This window comes from Neltuma alba, unplaced genomic scaffold, assembly GCF_004799145.2.
Source record: "Neltuma alba isolate B1F8T4 unplaced genomic scaffold, ASM479914v2 tig00012686_pilon, whole genome shotgun sequence".
Taxonomy (NCBI): Eukaryota; Viridiplantae; Streptophyta; class Magnoliopsida; order Fabales; family Fabaceae; genus Neltuma; species Neltuma alba.
In genome coordinates, this window is record NW_021637115.1 from 145,208 (window position 1) to 167,685 (window position 22,478).

The following is a 22,478-nucleotide window of genomic DNA, read 5'->3' on the forward strand; positions in this document are numbered from 1 at the left end:
AAGGCCTTCTATTATTTTGTAGTGAGTTTCCCAACCTAATTGTAAACGTCTGGTAGGACCTATGCATGTTAATTTGAAATAAGGGAAAATTATCCATAGCTCTTAGGTAAAAAAAATTAAATATAAGGAGGTTCCAAGAACAAATTCATATTTCCAAGACAAACTCAACAATTTATATTTACAAGTTAAAGTTGTATATTTACATGTCAAATTGCATCATGCACAAATCAAACTTATATAACTTGTTAAAAATTGAATTTCACATGAACTCTTTACATTTAATCTTTTTTATCTGGATTTATGGATAATCTTCCCTTGAAATAACGTAGTTTAAAGTGCAGTGAGCATAACAAATCACGAATTCAGTCATGTAAGAAAGCAAGGAAGTAATGAATTTCTCATTCAAGACTTTCCAAATAAAAAGTAATCAAGACTTTTATGAGGAAGAAACTCATATATTAATAGCCGCTCATTTTGTTTCAACCAAAAACCAATGAGTCTATCTAAATTTCGATGCAGAAGTTGGACCATTAATAACGCCTCATTCTTGAACTCAATATAGCCTTTGGCCAGAATTCCCAGACAATCTTTTCACTGCAGTTAATGTCTTGTCCATTGGAGAGCCCAACTTGAAGTCAACCAGGGCGCATCACTATTTAATGTTAGACAATACACACACGAACGGACCCTTCAACATGAGTTTTATTTCTCTCTTCACCCCGTAAACTTGTCCAAATCCGCCTTCTCATTTCATTTGAGAAGTTATCAGTACGTAGCAGCTTTGATGGTCTCAAGTGCACATTATATTGATTCAGCAAGTTCGATTGCACTGTCAACTTTCAGATTCATCTAGAAAATAGAATTTAAGCTAGTTCCTTATATAAAATTTAAATGGGCTTATAATTGTTCATAATGTATCAAGATTAACTTTTGCATGAGAGAATAAATGAAATAGAGAAAAAAAAGAGAGGAAAGTGTGACTCAATTCTTTCTCTTCTTTCTACTCCTTCCCAAGTAGGATCCTAATGAATAATGGATTTGAATTCCCAGATGTCCAGCAGGAAAAATGGAAGGCACAAGCATAAGAGAAAAGGTGAATCCCATCTCCAGAAGCTTCATAGTGACAACAACTTGCTTTGACATAGAACGTCAAGTAGGTCTCAGTGTCTCACTTTCCTTTTTTTTTTCTATCTCTTTTCAAAAGCTGCAAGAAATTTAACCATGTTTTGATTCACATTTATATGGTTTGCGATAACAGAATATGTAAACTTACTTTGATTATGTCTTCTCCGGTTCATTCTCGCTCGTACAACGATCCAAACAATATAAAGCAGCACAATAGAGGCAAGAATTGGCACAACTATAGGGACAACCTGTTAGTAATGTCTTGGTCTTTCCTGAAAAGAAGTTTCCATGAAAACATCCCCAAGTACATTAAATCTTGAAGCCTAATATGACATGCTGGTATCTTTGAAAATTTGCATCCTTTCCTTCCTTTCCTTCCATATATGGAAAGGGAAGCCCCACCAGAAAGTTATCGTTTGAGGAGACGAAGATTACAGAGAAACAGAGAGTTCAAAGCCGACTCAAAGAAGCAGAACCCAAAGCTTCTCTATCTCTATATTCTTGTAAGTTGTCCATAAAAAAGAGAATAAATTTTCACAAATTTTCAAATTACATCACAATTTCTCCATCAAACTTCATCACCTAGTGATGGGACCAAATTTTCTTAGAATAGTTTGACTGGTACGTACCTCCAGAGGCTGACGCTGGAAGAAGGTTTTGGCGAGCCATCAGTTGCGGGATCATAAAAGGGGTAATGTGATACTGCCTCCCTGGCATTCTCAATATGAGAGAATAAGACAGAAGATTCATAGCGGCTGTTAAATGGGACGGAGAATCGGATTCCGCCGTCTCTGATATCGAACAATCTGAGTACCATAGTTTCCCACTGCCCCCTTCTGATTTGGACACAACTTTGGGAGAAGAGTTGAGGCATTCTTGAGGCAACTACGGCATTCGTCTTGCTCAACCCGGCCTCTGCAGAGCCCAACCGCATTAACCCGTCAGCATTTTAGCCATGAGAGATATTGACGAAGCCATAGTTGCTGACTTTTGCGTTCGAATTGAGGCGCGAAAGAAGCATATGAAGGTTAGTTTGATACTTGCTTCTATGTGTAGTGACTTTTCAAATCGAAACAGTGGCTATGTTGGAAATCGTTAGGGTCGAAGGCGGTGAGAAAGGGGAGATGAGAAAGGAGAGAAACGAGGGTAAAAGAAATGATAGAAATTGCCGTATAGAGAGATGACAGGTGGGAAAAAAGTGAGCTTTCATGACAACTTCAATGGGGAAATGTGTAGTTGCTTCTCTGTTGCAGAATTTTCCCGGAGACTTGACAGGGATCGTCACCATCATTCACTGAATAGTTTCTCGGCAGTGAAGTTTCTTTGAGCATAGGGTGTCGAAGTTTCTACCTTCTTAATCATGTTTGCAGTCGTCTTCTTGCTCCGGCTTTCTGCAGAACACTTGTGGCGCAACGAATATACTGTTAAATTCAATGTATATGGTAAAGAAATAAAAAAAAATGAAATTAATACAAGATTAAAAAAAAAAAAAAACACCAGGTAAGAAACGAAGTTGAGATTGGGGGATATTATTAGAAAAGAATGAAATAGAGAAGCGTATATCAAATCAACAACAAAAAGTTAAATCCTTCAGCTGTCAATTGGATATAGAGGAACCGCAAAAAAATTTAGACTAAGATATATTTTTAGTCTTTTAATTTTATACAAGATTTCAATTTAGCTTAAAAAATAGTAAAGGAAATTTTGGTGCTAATATTTTGTTTAGATGAGATGAACTAACCAGCTTATTTTAGCTAGTACTATAACATCGGAGAACTCAATAACCATCGATAGTTTGTATGAGCACTTCATTGACTTTGGCAGATTCAAATGGCCTTCCAACAAACAATAAATCTTTACTAAACGTTTTCTATAACTCTGAATTGCTGGATAAATGGGATGCAGATAGCTTGTGGAACGAGTAACAATTGCCAGGTCTGTTGAAAAATAATGCTTGAAACAGGTGAGATTCTATTAAGCATAAGCATTCATACAAAAAGCGACAATTTCTGCAAGTCAACTATCAACTAACCTTGAATAATCAGAATCACTACTGTTTTTACCTGCATTGTTCTCGTGATATGAAATTCTCTACTTATGATAGGGAACTTTTGAATTAAAATACATTGCATCCTTTCCTGTTTATGCAATTCAAAACACTCTATCGTTCTCATTGGAAAAAAAATTAAAGCACTTAAAGCACTCGGTTATATTGGCAGCAATTATGATTGAGAGTGTCACCTCTACAAGTCAAATTACCGAGGATGTATATCAGTTATTGAGGCCTCGTTTACTGACAATGATTTTGCAGATTTACTATATCTGTAATTCCCGGATTGTCTGCCTGATAAACTTGTGTCATCCATAAAAAATGCAGGTTTCATGGGTTCTTGAAGTGAGAAAGAGTGGCTGCTGAGCATAAGCACAAGGGAAGCCATGGCTGGTCTTTCTGCAGCTTTTTCTTGAACACACAGTAAACCAATGTGAAGGCATCTCATTATTTCATTTCTTGAACCATCTTTTAACGTGGGATCTATAATATTAGAGGCCATCCCTTTCCTCCAGCTTTTCCACGCCTGCGACAAATTGCTCAATTTTGGTAAGTATTAGTTCGAAACTTCTAAGTTTCATGCGGACCAATAATGATTAATTTCCTAAACTCTTGAGAATTTCAAAGCCAAGGAGGAATAAATAGTGAAAAGGATCAAAACATACCAAACTTGGTAGATGCTCTACATCCTCCATATTATGAACCCCATTCTTCTGGCCACTCACCATTTCTAGAATCAGTACACCAAAACTGAAGACATCAGACTTTGCTGAGAATCTTCCATGCCCTACATACTCTGGTGCCATATACCCACTACATGTCAAAGTGATCAAATACCATATGTTACACTTCTCTTGACCATCATATTCAAGTTTTTCTTCTGTTTGGTGTATGACATTTAGAAACTAATTAGATATGATATGTTTTGGTACTTACTAGGTCCCCACAACTCTATTTGTATTGGCTTGAGTTTGATCACTAATAAATAGTCTTGCCATACCAAAATCTGAAATATGAGGATTCATCCTTTCATCTAAAAGAATGTTACTTGCTTTAAGATCACGATGAATAATTTGTTGTTGAGATTCTTCATGAAGATAAAGAAGGCCTCGGGCAATTCCTTCTATAATTTTGTAGCGTGTTTCCCATCTCAATTGTGCACGTCTAATTGGATCTATATCTCAATCCAAGACATAATCATATAAAGTAGAGTCAGGGTATTTGCTTATTTATACTTGTGACAAAGGGTAATGAATTTCATTTTCCATGTAGAAATAGAATGTCTAACTTACCAAATATAAAGTGATCAAGACTTCTATTATGAAGAAGCTCATACACTAGAAGCCGTTCCTTTTTTTTCAAACAAAACCCGAGGAGTCTAACCAAATTTCGGTGTCGAAGCCTGACCATTACTTGTACTTCATTCTTAAATTCAATGTCCCCTTGCCCAGAATCCATAGACAACCTTTTTACTGCAATCTCTTTTCCGCTGGAGAGCTTGCCCTGAAAGTTGGACAACAAGTATCAAAATTTGACCTTGTAATTTTGTGATTGTTACATGTCTACCTTATAAACTGGTCCAAATCCTCCTTGTCCAAGCTTGTTTTGATCGGAGAAGTTATTCGTAGCAACTTTGATGGTGTCAAATTCGAACCGTATTGACTCAGTGACGTCAATTGAATCAACAGCTTCAATATCACCTGGGCAAAATATGTTTATAAGCCATTACCTTAGATGGTGTTTAATCAAAGATGCAAGTTCTACAGAACAAACGCCTTGAAAAAGCCACAAGAAATTTAATAAAATTTGACTTCGCTCAACATTGTCAGGCTGTTAGCAATATATCAACGTGTACTCACTTGGAAATTTTCTTCCTTGGTCTCTCACTCTTACACAAATCCAAACACAGAGAAGCAACACAACAAATGTAGAAGTTGGCACAACAATGGCAATGACAGTTTGTGATTTCTTTCCTGGAAAAATAAAATCCCCGTTCATTAAGAGAAATAATGGAAAAAAATGTTGATTTTGGAGGCTTACTTATTTGCTAAAAACCACCCGTTCCTCCCTGTTGGAATGTGAAATCTCAACAAAGGGGGAGTTTTGGTGGCTTAACTGCTAATGAAAGTACCTTCTGAGGATGTTGTATCTGCGTATGGAGGAGGTGATGAAGATGTTATGTTGGTGTATGGAAGTGATGGAGGTGTAAGCAGAGTACGGGGAGGGGGAGATGGTAGCGGCGACGGAGCTGATAAGGGTACATCAGCTGTAATTGCATAGAAGCGGTAACTTTCATATCTAAAGTTACAAATGGGTGTAATAACCCTACCACCTGGCCTGTCATTACAGCAATCTGGAATTTTTGAGATGGCCCAAAGCAAGCAGGTATTGCATTCTGACTCGTTCAAATTAGGTGTGCACTGAACAACAGCATATATATTTGAAGGTCAGGTCCTTCTTCATTTCCTGCAGCAAACTTTACACTGGAGTCACCAGATGCAGCACTGCTACTTAGCTTTCGCAGCAAACCAGAAAGGACTTGATTATACTGATTCCAACTTTTCGCAGAGTTTACGTTCCACATGTAGAATGCATCAGTAGGAGGCACCCGCATGCCTAATATGGAAGTGTTTGAGTAATATAACATGCACTCATCGTACATCCCAAAAGCTTGCTTGTGATTTGGACATAGGTGTGGCAGCAGGACTGATGAATTGTTGAGGCAGCTACGGCAAAAATCTGGCATAACATCTCCCCTGCATAACCCAACAGCATACATTGTATTTGGGTAAATACCATAAGAGAGATTGTAGAAGCCATAATCTATTTGTTTGTCAGAAGCGAGATTTGATAAAAAGGTATTGAGGTTGGTCTGGTAGGTGCTATTTGCTGTGTTGCTGCTGTTGCTGCAATAATAATCTCGAAATTCTGGTTGGCTGCTGGCTCCATATAATAATTGAGCGATAAGTACACAAAGAAATTGAAGCAATGCTAAATAAGCTCCGGCCATTGAACTGTGTCCGAGTATTATAGCATTCAGGGAAGTTTTAAAGTCTAAAGCCTTCAGCTCTGTTTCGTACATTTCTTATTTCGTTTCGCTTTATGAGGTTTTTGTTGTAAAAGACTCATCCCCAGAGTTGACTTGACTTAATTATGGGTAAATTTCAAAGGTAGCTTTATCGTCTTTGAAATTTGTCACGCGTAAATGGTCTTTTCTGATGCCAAGATACAATTTTTCTATGACTCTGTCTTACTGCTGCGCTAATCATCAGCATCATAACACACTTTTTTCCAAGTCATAAATGTTATAATTTATTCTTCAAAATCGAAATAAAGAATATTAAAACGAGGACAAAAAGCACCTATTTCTTGGTTCAACAATCTATCAATGGGTATTATTGACTACGATAGATTGACTTATGTCATTCTCTGTCATCCCTAAATTGCAGGTTGTGAAAGTGAATATTGAAATATGCAGGCTGCAGGGAACCTTCCCCACGTAATGACGTCTATAAGACAAACAATATTGGTGCACCGTCAATAAAATTTCTTCAACGAAGGGAAGGCATTTTCATATAAATTCTTATAAGTCAAGATCTTTCAGGCTCTGAAAAATGAATTTATATAATATATATTAATAAGGAACATATACAAATACAAAAATGACATATATATATTTCACAGACATTTCTATTTTTTTAGATGTACAAATATAGGGTTGGTAGACACAATATTGCAAATAAGACGGATTGGTAAAATTGAAAGATGAGTTTCAACGTAAGTAAATGAATGGATGAAGGTTCATAGTTCATACTGTCTTTTTCTTTAATATAAAATCTATTTAATTAATTTAGGTAAATTAAGTAAACAAGTTAAATTAGTTATTTATAAAAAAATGTTATTTCCTTAAAATACCTTCTTAAATCATCTGGATTGAAACTACTTGCAAACTTTTTGTAACATGTGAGTAGTCACATGAAGCAAAAGAAGAAAAATAGCAAAAAGAAATGCCACTTTAAACCTAGACAAATGATTACAAAAGATTTTTATTTTTGGGGTAAATAGAAGTGACATAAACTTTTTTATAAATGTTACAATAGACACAAATAGTTAATTTGATATTGGATACATACAATTGCATTTTTTTTAATAGGTTATGAAATTGGTATAATTACATGTATATAAAAACTTTTAGGCTATAACATATAGACAGTCGTTTTTATTTCTAGGTGAACTACAATCCATTTTTTTTATATTATTTTTATGTTTTCTCTTTTCCCGGACGATTTGCAGATTAAAAATATTCACGTATAGTGAATATGTGTCACATCCAAGGCTAAATTATGGAGGATAAAGCTGAGTAATTGAGACCTCATATATATTGACTCTTGAACAGAGGTGCTTTCTCCTTCAACACTTGATCTTGTTGCCTATTACCTCCGGTCTTAATTATGAGAATTAGTTGACTAATTTGAAGAGATTAAGAAAAAATTTAAATTAATTATTTGTAATAAATAGATATTGTCTTTCCTATAATATCCTTGCTAATCAAGTATATTTGTTAGAACTACCATTATCAGAAAGACTATATTGGGAAAAAATACATAAATATGAGAGATATTTAGGACCAAAATAAAAGTCAAACAAGATCTTATATTAAGAATCAAGTATATTCCTTCAAATGCGTCTCAGTTGAATTGCTGTATTCACTAAATACGAAGGTTTCGAAGCTAATGGGAGAGAGAAAAAGTGACTGCTCAGCATTACTACAATTGAGGCCATAGTTAGCAATATGCAATGTTCATAAATTTCAAAAGAGCAAAGACTTGCAAAGTCTAGAAGACCGAGGATATCTTCATGAAATATATCATTGTTTTTCTTCCCGCTTACACTCTAAAATTAGCACCCGAAACTAGAAACATCTTATTTGGTTTAGAATTATCCATACAATGCACATTTTGAAGTCATATATCTTTTGTATGTCAATACGAACAAGTTTGATTAAAATATGTATATATTGATACTCATACTATAATACTACCTCCTCTTCTAATTATACGATTTTATTTGCAATCTATAAACAAGGTCTTATAATTAAGATTGGAAGTAATAATATCTTCTCTTATTTTCATAATAGGTTGCCGTGTATAATATTTACTAGATTCTAACAATTCTATTAGTCTCCTTTTGATTTTGATATGCAGTATATAGTCTTGTTATATAAAAATCTGATATCTTACCATTTAACTCTTTACCTAAAAGAATATCATTTATTTTGAGATCACGATAAATGATTCGAAATCAAGAATCAAGAAGGCCATGGGCTACGCGTATCTCCCAATTTAAATGAGTACTGAATAAACATAGTGATTACAAATTTGTATCTCTATTTCCTCTTGTCCTTTTATTTTAAATTAAATTTGATGAAGATACACCTAAATATGTGTGTGTTTGCGGACAACTCAAACCCAAAGACCTAATAAAACTGATAAATATATATATAATCCTTTATAATTCATTCAATTAATTTTAAATGAGGGATATAATACACATTAATAAAGCTAAAGCATTTATAACCTTTTTCAAAAGAAAAATAGAAAGATCTATGTGTAACTTACCAAATAATAAGCAGTCTAAGATTTTCATTGGGAAGAAACTCATACACGAGTAGTCTTTCTCCTCTTTCCAAACAGCAGCCAAGGGGTCTAACTAGCGATGCCCAAGTTTGGCAACCAACATTACTTCATTCTTAAACTCTCCATCGCCCTGCTGGTAAAAAACAAACTCTCCATCACCCTGCCCAGAATTCTTGGATAACCTTTTAACTGCAATTTCTTCTCCATTATAGAGCTCACCCGGTATTTATCAAAGTTGGAAGATACCTTAGCGTGTCCAAGGTGGTGAACTTTGTCTCGTACTCACATTGTTTGTACCTTGTACACTGTTCCAAATCCATCTTGTCCAAGTTTATCTGCATCAGAGAAATTATCTGTTGTTAGTTTGATGGTGTCAAAGTCAAATTGTGTTATCTCAGTAGGTTTAATTCCACTATCGATTCAGCTTCTGAAAAGGAATCTTCAAACAAATTTAGTACGTGCTTTTCTAGTCCTATGTACAAGACACTTCTAACATATTTTACAGACTAAGAAACTTTAAAATGCATTGACTTCTTATTAAAATATAACAACTTTCCCATTTTTACCCCTATTTAATATATACATCTATAAAAAAAGATAACTATTTGCAATACAATAAATGAAGGACGAAATAGTATATTTAGCTAAAAATTTAATGAAGTAACTTATAAATAAGACAAAAAAAGACTTTCTTTCTGCCTTATAATTAATAGAACCCGAAGCGTAGTCATAAAAATTAACTTCCGTTTGAAATAGTTTATCACAAGAATTGCCGGATATATAGAGCATTATATTAATTTGACTTGCTTTGAATTGTGTCTTTGGGTTTCATTCTCCATACTTGCCAAGTGAATCTCCAACCACAGCTAGCCACAGCTTTAAAGCAATTAAGTCTTTGAAGTTTTTCTCACGTCTGGTTTCAACGACTAAAGTCTTGGTCTCTTTTTTATTCTAAAGGCATGAGCTGCTACACAAGAATTTAAGGTCTATGCATCTATGTCTGTGTTCACATTGGTTGGGGAAGAAAAAAGGTGTGTTCACATACCAATTTATTAATTGTTATTTGTCCTTAGAAGACTAGATACAAGCTCCACTGTGTCAGTGGGAGTCCCAAAATTGGGCTTATGTTTATAATGCATCGATATAACATGATTTTTTTTTTAACACATTAAAAAGGTTTGAATCCTTCATCTCCCACGCACCCTTGACCTCTGAGTTAGCCTCATTCTCATACGGCTTATAGCATAAGAGTTTTAATCAATAAAATAAAACTTGATTTATAACTAACAAAAGTTGGTTTGGTTGGGTAAGGAATCCACTCACCACCCATAAGATCATAAGTTTGAATTCTGCTGCCAGTGTGAAAATTTTGTTAGTGAACAATTTTTAAGTACCTCTATAAGTACTCTCTAAGCTTAAAAGCTAGAGGCACGCTTTGACCCTGGTAAACTCCTAAGACGCAACTCATATAAACTTTTTTTATGAACAAAAAAAAACATGATTTATAGAAGTTGATATAAACAAAAACCCAATCTTTTATCAATACATGAATGACTTTTCATCCAGCTATTTAAGAAGTTCCTTACAAAGCAGGAAATATAACTGTTCAAATCACGTCTAATTAAATCTACTGCAAGTTCAAGAAAATTGAGTGTATGTAGTGAAACTTTTTAAAAGGAACATATAAAAATGTGTTCATTCATTGACAACACTACCTCTACCCAAGTATATATGGGTTCCCACCCACACGCAAGTTTGGAAATTAAGTGAGCCTTAACTTGGACTAGTTCGGATTATATGTGTTGATTGATTGAATAAAAGGTAACTAATTTTTCAACCCTCATCTCTTTTAATTTCTACTTCTTCTGATAATGAAAAATGAGGAGAATAACCTGCTCAATTCTCATAAGGACTTGTCCGATCGTCCAGTTAAAGTTAGTGCTGATTTTGTAGACAGATAAGGCTACTTAAGCCAATTACTTCCCTTAATAAAGAGTAAGTAATTACTACTCTCTATTATTAATACCATGCATCTGTTATTCTAGAGAATTAGGGCCTACTAAATCAATGAGAGTTGGGTCTAACAGAAGGTTTACAAAAAGCAAGGTTTGAGTGCTCTGTGTCTACATTAGTGCCTCGTGCCTGTACTTTGGGGGGTGGGGGAGGGAAGGTCCACTGCCTACGAATTAACTAACTTATAATGTCGTATTCACACGCAATCAATTAATTAATGCATTAATTTACCCCAATTCCAATATCACTAAATGTGGCATAAGATCCAATTCCTGACAAAGCTAAGATCTAACCCATAATCTATCTCAAGTCTAACCAATTGAAAAATCTAAGATAAAATGCTCTGATTAAATAATCAAACATAAGAAATATACCCAAAAGAAAGTATTTACAAAGAATCAACCTCTCATCTTTAAGCTAATAAAAACCGACATAAACATCAGAATACAGCAACAGGAAAAAAAAATAGTGAGGGAGGAAAAAGCCATAGCTGGTGAAATCCAAGCTCAAGACGATAGTTGGAGCAAAGATGACACAAGCATAGAAAGTACCTTGATCGAATCAAAACGGAGGACTGGAGAAGAGGCGATTGTCAGCGGCGTTGTGGCGGAGATGAGATTGAGAGCGGCGAGCAACGATAGAATCAAATGAAAGCTTCGCGTTCACTCCCCTGTCCGTCGGCTTCGTCTCCTCTTTCGGCTTCAAGCGCGAACTCCAGGAGAAGAACAGAAACAGAAAAAAAGGCGTGCCCTCGATCTTGTTCGATCATTTCTTTTTTACCTTCGGGGCTTTTTCCCCTCTATTCACTTTTCAGTTCTCAGCCCCTACCTCCTCTCCTCTACTCTGCCTTTTCGTTCTTTTGCTTTGCTTGCTTTTTCAATCCCAAACATCCCGTTAAAAAGGAAAACTATTACAAAAAATAACTTCTCTCACATCTGTTAAAAGAGTATTCGGAGGGTAACCAAATTATAATTTTAAAAGTAATTTTACGGTCTACAAAATAAATATATAAAAAAATTTATCTTGATTTACGAAAAGGTACTTTTCAAAAATTCTTTTAGGTATTTCCAAACTCCTAATAGATTCAGAGCAGTAACAATCATCTCCTAAATATAAACAATAGTATTTACAAGCTTTTTAAAATTTTTATAATAACTTTTCTATTTTTTTAAAAGACTTATTTTAATAGTTAATTTTTTTTGTTTTCTAAGAAATTTATTTTCTAGATAATAAATGTTCTGAAAATTATATTTTAATATAATCTCTCTCCATTAACATTCTCTCTTTTTCATAATTCTCTTTATTATAACGACTTTTTTATTTTCTTTCTTATACTCTCTCTTCTATAAATAAGATTATTTTGAAAAAAATTAATTTGTACATATTTATTGTCTTTAACTAATATTAACTAACTTTTTGATCAACATGATTTAGTTCAAGATTGCTTATAAAAAAGGATAGAGAGAGTATCCTTTTTCTGATTTCCGTCTTATTTCACATTATTTAGTTTTTAATTTTACGTTTTATTCGTATATTATTTTCACGTGTGAAAAATAATTTGAGACTAATCATTATCCTTAATATGAGAGCTAGAAAGAGGGATCCTGAGAGTATTTTATGTAACATCTTAAATTCTACTCTAAAGATTTGAGTATTTAAAAAATTGAAGGAAAAAAAAAGGGTTCAAACTATTATTTTTTACGTTTTACCTAAGGTCTTTAACTTCAGTTTACCCTGAGTGTTTTTTTTTTACCTTCTCCCCCCGTTTGTTCTTCTCTTCTCCTTCTCTCTCTCTGGGTTATGGCTTGCAGCGTCGCTCTCTCCCTCCTGTTTCTTTCTCCATCGCTATAGATCATTTTGGTAAGTAAAACTACTTCTAATTACAAAACTTCCTTCATGAAAATTGTTCTACTCAATCAGATCTATCTAACAATAGTAATTTTGCGTTGCTTAGAGAAAAATTTTGGTATAGAGTTTCGAGCAAGTATTTAGTTTTGATGAGTGTTAACCACAGTATTGTAGATCTATTATAGTAGATCATTTTTACCGGTTTATATTTGTCCATTTGTTGATTTTAGTATTTAAAAATTAATTTTTAATTAAAAAATACGTTATTTATGAGATATATCATATTTATACGGATTAAAATTAAGTTAAATAATTTATTTAGGTTGTTTGACATATTATTGAAATTGTAATCGGTTTAGTTTTATTTATTGGGTGACTATAGGTTTTAAAATAATTATGTAGTTAAAGTTTATTATTTATGGAAATATATACATGCTATTAAAATTTTGATTAGATCATTTATATATATAAATATTTGAGACACTATTGAATTTTTGATGGTTTGATTTTGAGGTTTAAATTTCAAATGAGATTTTTAGAATTCAGAATACAATAATTTCATGATAGTGGGCCTGGCCCAAGTCTAATATACTTGTGTCTAATAATATGTTCTTCAAAACTCCGAGCGTGCCCGGCATTTTCAGGAAGCTTAAAGGGATGATATGAAAACTTAAGAACTCAACGTATAGTTTTATAATTAATAATGTCTATGACATTGCTGATTAATTATTAGTCATGAATATTATATTATCAATAATAAATAAATTTTTGATGTCGTATTTAGGAGTTGCCCATGCTGACTCACCAAAAGCGTCATCTTCCTTAGAAGGTACGAATTCCAACCCAAATAATATGGCTTGGCACGTTTTTTACATTAAAATTGGAAAACTAAACATTGCCAATTTTTTTTTCTCCCGGAAATAGCAACAGAACATCAAGAATTGTCATTGCTACGGCTGTTCTTGTTGGTGCCTTTGTCACAGTTTAGTGATAATTTGGTTTCTATATATTTGTTTGAAATAAAGATAATAATAGCCACTGGCTCTTTCTTCTCAATAAAAGTCTTGATGTCATAATTGTTATTTGTTGACTATAGTCCTTGGATTAATTTGGATTCTACTTCTAACTTCATTTATATACCACTCTGATCCTTTTAATTTGTTATTTGTAGGAGTTTCTTACATACTAAGGAGAGCATTAAATAAATAAAATCTTTCACTTTTTTTCTTATTAAACAGGTAGTATATTTTCTCTCACACATTTCCTCTCTCTTCATCACTTTATAATTAATCAATATGGGCAAAGTTGAAAATGAAACATTAAAAAAGATACAAGTGATAAATAATAAGAATCAAAGTGGTATGTTAGATTCAAATAATACCATTATATACTAAGAAAAAGAATTAAAATTCTGGGGACTATAGCCCCTTTGTCCCCATTGGCTCAATCCACCCCACTAATCGAGAAGTACGTTAGTTATTATTCTTTTTTATTCTATTTATATAAGTTTTGAATTTGAAGAAGAGTGTGGTTTATTTTATAAATTTTAATTTATGTTTGTCTTAACATTTAATGTGTTTTTCTTATTTTGTCTTTAATTATTTATTTTCTCTCTTTATGACTCTATGCTTTCTTTTATCACATTTTCTCATACCCTCTCTTTTATCAATTTTCTCATTTATTCTAAAGGCATATTTAAAAATAAAAGTATATTTTTAACTTACTTATTACTTTTAACAGTTCCTTATCTGCAAATTAGTTATTTGAAATTTATAATAAGGATCAGCGGAGGGAGTATTATCATTAAATTATTACTATTTTTATTTAATTAGTCAAGCTTGTGAAAATAATATGGCAAACAAAACAGCTTGTAAGCGAGGATGATGTGGAACGCGCACGTACAGTTTTTTTTTTTTTTTTGGGGACTGAAGCGCACGTACAGATTAATGCCACGAAGCCTCCAAATCGATTTCAATATAATCATCAAGAAGATTCATTGTATATAAGAAATTATGATTCCCCCCGCTCAAGCGCATATTAGGGATATTTGTGAAATTAATTTTTAGCGATAAAACGATCATCAAATCAATGAGAAAATCATCTTCCATCATGTTGTGGAAATTGGACCATAAATTTTTTTTTAAAAAATGTCACAGGCAATCATCAGCATTAAGACAAGGTAAATTTTTCTATAAGAGTATGACTTTGCAGACTAATAATGCATTAAAATCATTTAATACTAGAGAAATATGTAATATTATATTAACAATATGAGTTTGATGGGAAGAAGAATGTTTTCACTGACTTTACTTTCTATTTAATCTTTTTATTATTGGATTAACTTTCAATGGTTGATATGCCTAAAGATCCAAATTTTCAGAATTTGAGTGAAAATCATCCTCCAAATCGAATTCAAACGCAATCATCAAGAGGATTATATATAGATAATTATGATTCCCACTACGATCAAATGCGCGCTCAGATATATATATATATATATATATATATATATATATATATCTGAGTGCGCATTTGATATTGAGGGGCCAAAACCTCTCTTTGAGCCCACACTTGAGCGTTTCTGCATTACGAATGACGAAAAACGACCCAATACCAGGCAGGCGTGGTGGCCATTCATAATCCCATTTCAATGATGGACACTAATGTTGGTCTATATATCACGGGAAGCTACGACAAATCAACGAAATCGAATATGCAAGCTAGCTAGAATTATGAGCAATTAATGAGCCTGCCACTTGACCATTGTATTGCTACATGTGTACTATATAAATCCGTTTCAGAATATATATTCTGCCTCACACTTCGATCAGCCCAATGATGATGACAACTTCTTCGTCTGTCGTCATTTCTTTGGCTCTTGTTTCATTCCTCTGTCATCTTGTCATTCTCACCGCTGAAATTCACGAATGTTTCACTGACAATGGTTACTACTCAAAGACATCTCCCTACCGCACGAACCTCAATGTCCTTCTTTCTAATCTCACTTCGGCCACAGACGACGTCGATGACTTTAGTTTCTACAATGCTTCTCAGGGCAAAGATCCCTACACGGTTCATGCACTTGGGTACTGCAGAGGAGATGTGAATCCAGATTCTTGCCAGAGTTGCCTCAACAATGCCGCGAAGCTTCTCCCAAATCTATGTCTAAACCAGAGGAAGGCAGTTTTGTACGATGAACTTTGCATTTTACGATATTCAAGTCGTTCAATGGTTGGGATATACGAGAATCCTGAGTTCTCCTTCTGCATGGCGAACCCAAATAATGACCCGGATCCAGACATGTACCACGGTCCGCTTGATGGTTTTTTGAAAAGTCTAGGAAACACTACTTCAGCTGTTGAGTCTCAGCGTAAGTACGCTGCGGGAAACATGAGAACTCGACTTTCAACTATTTATGGTCTTGTTCAGTGCACGCCATATTTGTCCAGACAAGATTGCACAGACTGCTTGTCGAAAGCTGTGTCGGAAATCCCAGATTGTTCGGAGAACAAGACTGGTGGAAGGATTATCAAACTGAGCTGCTTTCTTAGATATGAACATTACGCCTTCTATGATAGTTAGTAATTTTTAATTAATTAAAGGCTTTTAGAGTTCGTTTTAAGAGCCTTAGAGTTACGCGTGATGTGTGGAATATATGTGTGTTTAAGGGGGTGTTTGGCAAGTGCTTTTAAAAAGCACTTTTTTGCAAAATAAGTCAAACTCTTCTACATATTTACTTCATGAACCATAAAAATATTTTTGAAACTATAGTTTAGTTTTCATCCAAACACTTCCTAAGTTATGTACGTGGAATTATGAGCTTTGTATAGATATGTGGACTTAGAATTATGTATGTATGAAGGATCAGAGACCGCATATGATATTGCAAGAAGTTGAGAATAAGAAACACCTAATGCTTTTGCAGTTGTAAGAGGTTGATGTTATGGAAAAAGAAGAACAGAGAATTATGACCGTTCTAAGTTAATGTGTTGTTTTAAGGAGTTGCTAGCTACGAAAGCAGAATCTTAGACGATTGATGGGGACCTCATTTTTTGACGATCGAACAGCGTTTTTTCCTCCACCAGTTGATCTTTTAGCCCCTGGTGAACTAGAATCCTTCAAAAACTTCTCAATTAGTTGAACTGCTGCTATTCATTAAAAATGGAGGTTTTGATGGGACTGGGAGAGACACAGAGTGGCTGCTCAGCATATTACTGCAACTGAAGTCATAGTTGGCCCATCAGCTACATTTTCCTGAACACATAGCAACCCAACGTTAATGCATCTCGTTATTTCATTTCTTGAACCATTGACTAACACAGGATCTATTATATTTGGGCTCATCCGATCCCTTTCCTCCAGTTTTGCCATGCTGCCTACAAGAATGTCCTCATAAATACGTTAATTTTAGTAAGCAATATGTAATATTCATAAATTTCGAAAGAGCAAAGACTTACAAGTTACAAAGTCTAGTGTGCCGAGGATATCTCCATTAAAGATACATACTCTTGTTTTTTTTTTTTCCCACTTACAATCTGTAGAATTAGCATCCTGAAACTAAAAACATCTTATTTGTTTGAGAATTGTTCATTCATTACATATTTTGGAGCTATATATCCATTTTATATTAATACAAGCAATATTAGTTGAAAATATATATATTGATATCCATACTATAGCAATATTCAAGTTTCTCTCTTATTTTCATAAGTTGTTGTGGTGTACGATTGATAAACCCATATTTTACTATGTTTTATATGTGATTATTTGGGGGTTTTATTATCTTTTATGAGTTAAATTGCACTAATTACTATCTATTTTTTGATATTTGGTATTACATCATTTTATGGGAATTATTACAGATTTATTGAAGATTTCAGAAATTAATATCCAAGGACTAAAGTAATGGCATAATGGAATTTGCAACATGACCAAAGAGGATCAGTAGACGCGGTGCGTTTTGATAAGGAGATTCAGATTTGGGGTTTAGTTCAATTCATTGAGGGAGAAGCTTCGAACGGGGAGGACGACACTTAAGGAGGGGAGACTCACTTCAATCAGATTCACTCGACCATTCCGTCATTTTTTTTCACTGGCTCCGTCACCTTCCTCCACCCACACCGTCACTATTCTCCCATCCTCTCACGTCTCCACCTCTAAACCTCGCAATCACCGTCACTCTCGCATCTCCACCATCACTTCATCTTCTTCCTTCGCTACTGCCATGGCGATTTGGGAGCGTCTCGGTGTAGTTTCTCTTCCATCCATGAGTAGCTAATCATTCAACCTTCCTGAGAGATATGATCGGACCAGAGTCATTGCGCCAACAGGGGAGTCTTTCTATGCTTTTGATCCATGGCCGAATATCTGGTTGTATTTTGTAACATCCCGAATTTTCTGACTCAGGATGAGTAGAAAAGGGAAAATTCATTAAAATTATTTAATAGCTCAATCACAATTGGAGAAAATTATGGAATATTGATTTTTTCAAGGTTTAGAAATATTTTGGAAAATTTCAGAAAAATAGTCAAGAGTGGACTTTTGATCTGAAATTCTTAGGAAAATTATTTATGGGTCAAAGAAGCTAATGGATAAGAAAATCCATTTATGATATTTTGGTTTAATTTCTGGATATATCTTATATTTCAGAAAAATAGGAGAAGGGATAGGATTGGAAGAATAATTATTTAGGAGGGCAAAATGACTCAGCAATCATGTAGTATACGTGCTGCCTCCTCCTCAAGACGTCTGAATCGTTTCTCCGTTGCACAGCTGGTCTTCCACGCGTCTAAATTCACTCCTCCATGTAACAGCTGGTTACCACGCGTCTAGCTCATTTCATTCGGTGACCAGAGAAAAGAGAGATAGAGAGCGCGAGCGAGAGAGAGAGGAAGCACGAGAGGAAGAAGTCGGCGACGGAGAGGAGGCTGAGTTGAATCTGGTGATCGGAGGTGGTATCCAGTGCATGCAAACCGATCAAACATTCCAGGTGAGCATCCTGATCAACCTCCCACCATTTTCTTTCCTGTTATCCGAGTGGTTATGGCGTGTTTGAGGAGAGAGAGACAGAAGGGTAGTGAGAGAAAGTGATGGAAAGGATAAGAGGACCGATGGATTCGGATTCTATGGGTAGATTGAAGTGTTTGATGTTGGTTTTCAAGCTTGCGTACAGGTTCCTTGCTCTGTTTATGTCAACCGAAAACAGGGGTTAAGTTTTGAAGTGTTGGGTGTCGTGTTCTGACAGTAAAGTAGTGAACACAACTGTATAAATTTTCTAGATTGCATGTGCTGTTGCTCTGGTTTGTAGGTACCGAGACAGGGGCTGTTATCTTCTTGAAGCCGCTGGTTTAGTTTTGGGATAATGGAGAGATATGAAACTCTTAAATACCAGAGTAACCGAGCTGTACATATAGATATAAATATATACACACACACACACGGATGCCACGCTGCTTGGAATGAGGTTTTAGAAGAGGGGTGTGGGTGTGCAAATAAATATATATGAATTCAATTGTTGTGAATGTTGACCGTGGGCATTGAGAGTAGGTGCGTGTTGTCATTGCCATGAAGAGAGATAGGAAAATGAGTTAGAAAGCTATACTTACATATATATATATATATATATATATATGTTTGTTAGTGACTTCCGGTACGGGGGTTTATTACTTCTGGGTGTATGATTTTGGGTCCCTGTGCAAATGAGAGTGGTTTAATGTAAAAGTTGCTGAGTTAGAGGGATATTGGGTTTAAGTCAATCGAGATTCTTAGAAGTTAATAAAGAGTGAAATTATAAATTAGGAAGTTAGAGAATTATCAAATGAAGTAAGAAATGTTTAATAGAGACTTAGCTGATGCTTGATAGCTAGAAGATTAAATATTGGTTTTGGATATCCTAAAGTTACTCAAGAAACAAGAAGGAAATTTGTGTTCTTAGGGTTTGCAAATGGTGAAGAGGAATTGTAATTGACTAAAGAATGTTTATAGAATCAAGTTATTATTGTTGAAAGGATTCAGAGGATTTGTGAGCTCTCTTAAATATGTATACACGTGTGCTGTCAAGTTAAATAAAGTTAAGCTAGGAATTTGCTTAAGGAAAATCAAGCTTGTTAAGAAAGAGGTTGAGCTTCTTGATTTGAATCCAAATAATTGAGGCTAACGGTTAATGTTGGAAGGTAGTCAAGTGTTTAAATGAATTATGAATGGTTTAGTGGGGATTCAAATGATTGAGTTATTTGACTAAATTTCTAACAAGGGAGATTGAATGTGTATTTATAAATGAGTACGTGTAAGTCAAAGTCATTTGGACTTTTTACTTGACTGAAACTCAAGTTAGTGGACTTGAAAGCAAATGCATGTGAGACATGACTTTGTCCTTAAAATATAATAGATAAGAATTGTATGGATTTGGAAATTACAGTATGAAGTTAATTAAGCCAAGCCAATTTTTAGAAGCAAGTTAGAAGTACAAATAATAATTTATACTCTAGCATAGGTGCATAAGTGTTAGGTGTTTGGCATGGGAAGTGCTATAAAGTATATATTTGTGTATGTGTACACACTTTCGATTAGTAAGCTTGTAAGGCAAGGGGATAAGAGTAATTAAAGGCTAATAGAGATTGAAAAAGGATTGGGATTTAAAGAGAGATTTCTAATTTATGAATTTTAGTTGGTAATAGGTTTTGATATCTGCAAAAGCCTACCGAAGAAGCTAAGAGAAAGGAAACAAGTAAGGTTTGATTTTGAAGCAGAATGTTCAGGTAATAGTTCTTTCCTACCTTACACTTGTGTATGATTGCTGCATGTCTGTTTGTGCCATATTGCTATTCAAAAAGCATGAGAACATGTAATCCTTAATTCCTTGCATGGATTATTTAGCCGTGATCACGTGTAGCTGATAGACATGGGGCAGTGATTGCCAATTATTTGCGCATTATTTATTCAGCTTGTCTATCTGTCATTGCGCATAAATGCTTAATTGCATTAGCTTGCAAGGTTATGTTCCATATGGCTTGTTTTGCATGCTTTATGTGATCTGCACATTTGTTTGATGGAAATTACTACTACGGGAATTCTTTAGAATCTCACCTTCCCATTCATGATGACCAGCGAAGGCTAGTAACTCGAAAGATAAGGAGGATGTTAAGAAGAAGGTAAGCTGATTGAAGAGTAGAGATACCTGTTATAATTCTGTAAATTGTATAGCAAAATATTTGGGCAAGTAACTTTACTTGCTTTATGTAAATATTATTTTGTATCCAGCATAATGAGGAGAGCATTGCCGGGTGCAAGCATGTACTATTAACCAAGATGGTTACTATATTTTCAACATAATAGAGATTGCACAAAATGAAATCATTTTAGGTGATAATAGATTAAGTTGAAAGTAGGGTTGATATTGGATCACTCATAAGTTATCTGAAGGTTTGAAATATTTGATCAACGGATTCCAATGTTAAAGGGGAAAAAAAATTTCTCTGTCTTTTCCCAGGACGGAAACCTGACGTTAGTGATTCACAGACGTTAAAATAATCCTATTAGTATATATATAAAAGTGAGGTGTTGCATATTTTGACCAAGTTTTAGGCTAGATTAGAGATTACGTTTCTGAAGATTATTTTGTATCCAGATTTGATTGTGTTGAACTTGACGGTGTACTCCTTAACTCGAGTAGATTTAATTGGATTCTAAAGTCAGGTCTGATTTTGGTTTGCAATTTAATCGAATGATTCACGGTAGTAATCGGTTGATTCTATCTTTGGAGTTTTCAGTTTGTCCGATTAAACGCTGGTACATAATACTTTCTGAAATGCAATCATCTCCGTTATTTCATTAAAGGCTATGAAGGTCAGATTATATTTCTTAGGAAGATTTCATCACTGCATTTCTGATCATACTTACGTCCCTCCCATCTACATCTTCATAAATCAGAAAATCAAATAAATATTAGATAATTAGAGTAATTCAATCAGATAAAAATCAATCTCAGTTTTTACAATTAATTTGTGATTGGCATTTAACTAAACTAAGTTCATGAGCAATTGACCTCCTTGTGAATTGACTTAGGGTTGAGCCACTGCACTTCTAAGCTTAATTCTAGTATTTTTGAGAGCCCATAACGACAAGGCTAATCAACGATACTTATTAGGTTCTAACAATTCTGCTTGTCACACTTTAAGTTTGATCCACGGCAAACTGTCATACCAAAATCTGATAATATTACTTATTTTGAGATTATGATGAATGATTCAAAGTCAAAAATCCTCATGAAGATAAAGACGACCATCGGCTACACCTATGATGATTCTGTGATGTATCTCCCAATTTAGGTGAGCATTCCGATTTGCATCTACAACCCCACAGATGTGATCTTAGAATTCCATATAGCAAATATTTATTTTATAATAAAATAAATTGTGCAGAATAACTACATATATTTGTTTACACCTAAAACCTGAAGAACTGATAAAACTGGTATAGTCCTTTATAATTTATTCAATTAAACTTAAATGAGAGAGACAGAATACAAATTATTAATAAAGCTAAAACATTTAGAATTTTTTCACTGGAAAAATAGAAGCATCTATATATATCTTCTTCCCAAGACCTTTACTGGGAAGAAACAGAAGGCAAGGAGTCTAACTAGCTTGCGATGCTGAATCTTGGCAACCAACATTTCTTCATTCTTAAACTCTCGATCTCGCTGCCCAGAATTCTTGGATAACCTTTTAACTGCCACTTCTTCTCCATTACAGAGCTCACCCTGTATTTATCAAAGTTGGAAGCTACCTTAGCATCTCCAAAGTGGT

At 34.3% G+C, this 22,478-nt stretch overlaps 1 protein-coding gene and 1 pseudogene across 1 annotated transcript; one reads left to right on the plus strand and one right to left on the minus strand.

Moving 5' to 3' along the window:
* Positions 1-3,031: 3,031 nt before the first annotated feature.
* On the minus strand, positions 3,032-8,918 carry LOC114729854 (putative receptor-like protein kinase At4g00960; annotated as a pseudogene).
* A 6,595-nt stretch (positions 8,919-15,513) lies between these two features.
* LOC114729855 (cysteine-rich repeat secretory protein 38-like) lies at positions 15,514-19,034 on the plus strand. The gene is made up of 3 exons (XM_028916890.1): positions 15,514-16,253; positions 18,445-18,661; positions 18,951-19,034. The coding sequence occupies exons 1-3, from the start codon at positions 15,514-15,516 to the stop codon at positions 19,032-19,034; spliced, it is 1,041 nt and encodes a 346-aa protein (XP_028772723.1).
* Positions 19,035-22,478: the final 3,444 nt, after the last annotated feature.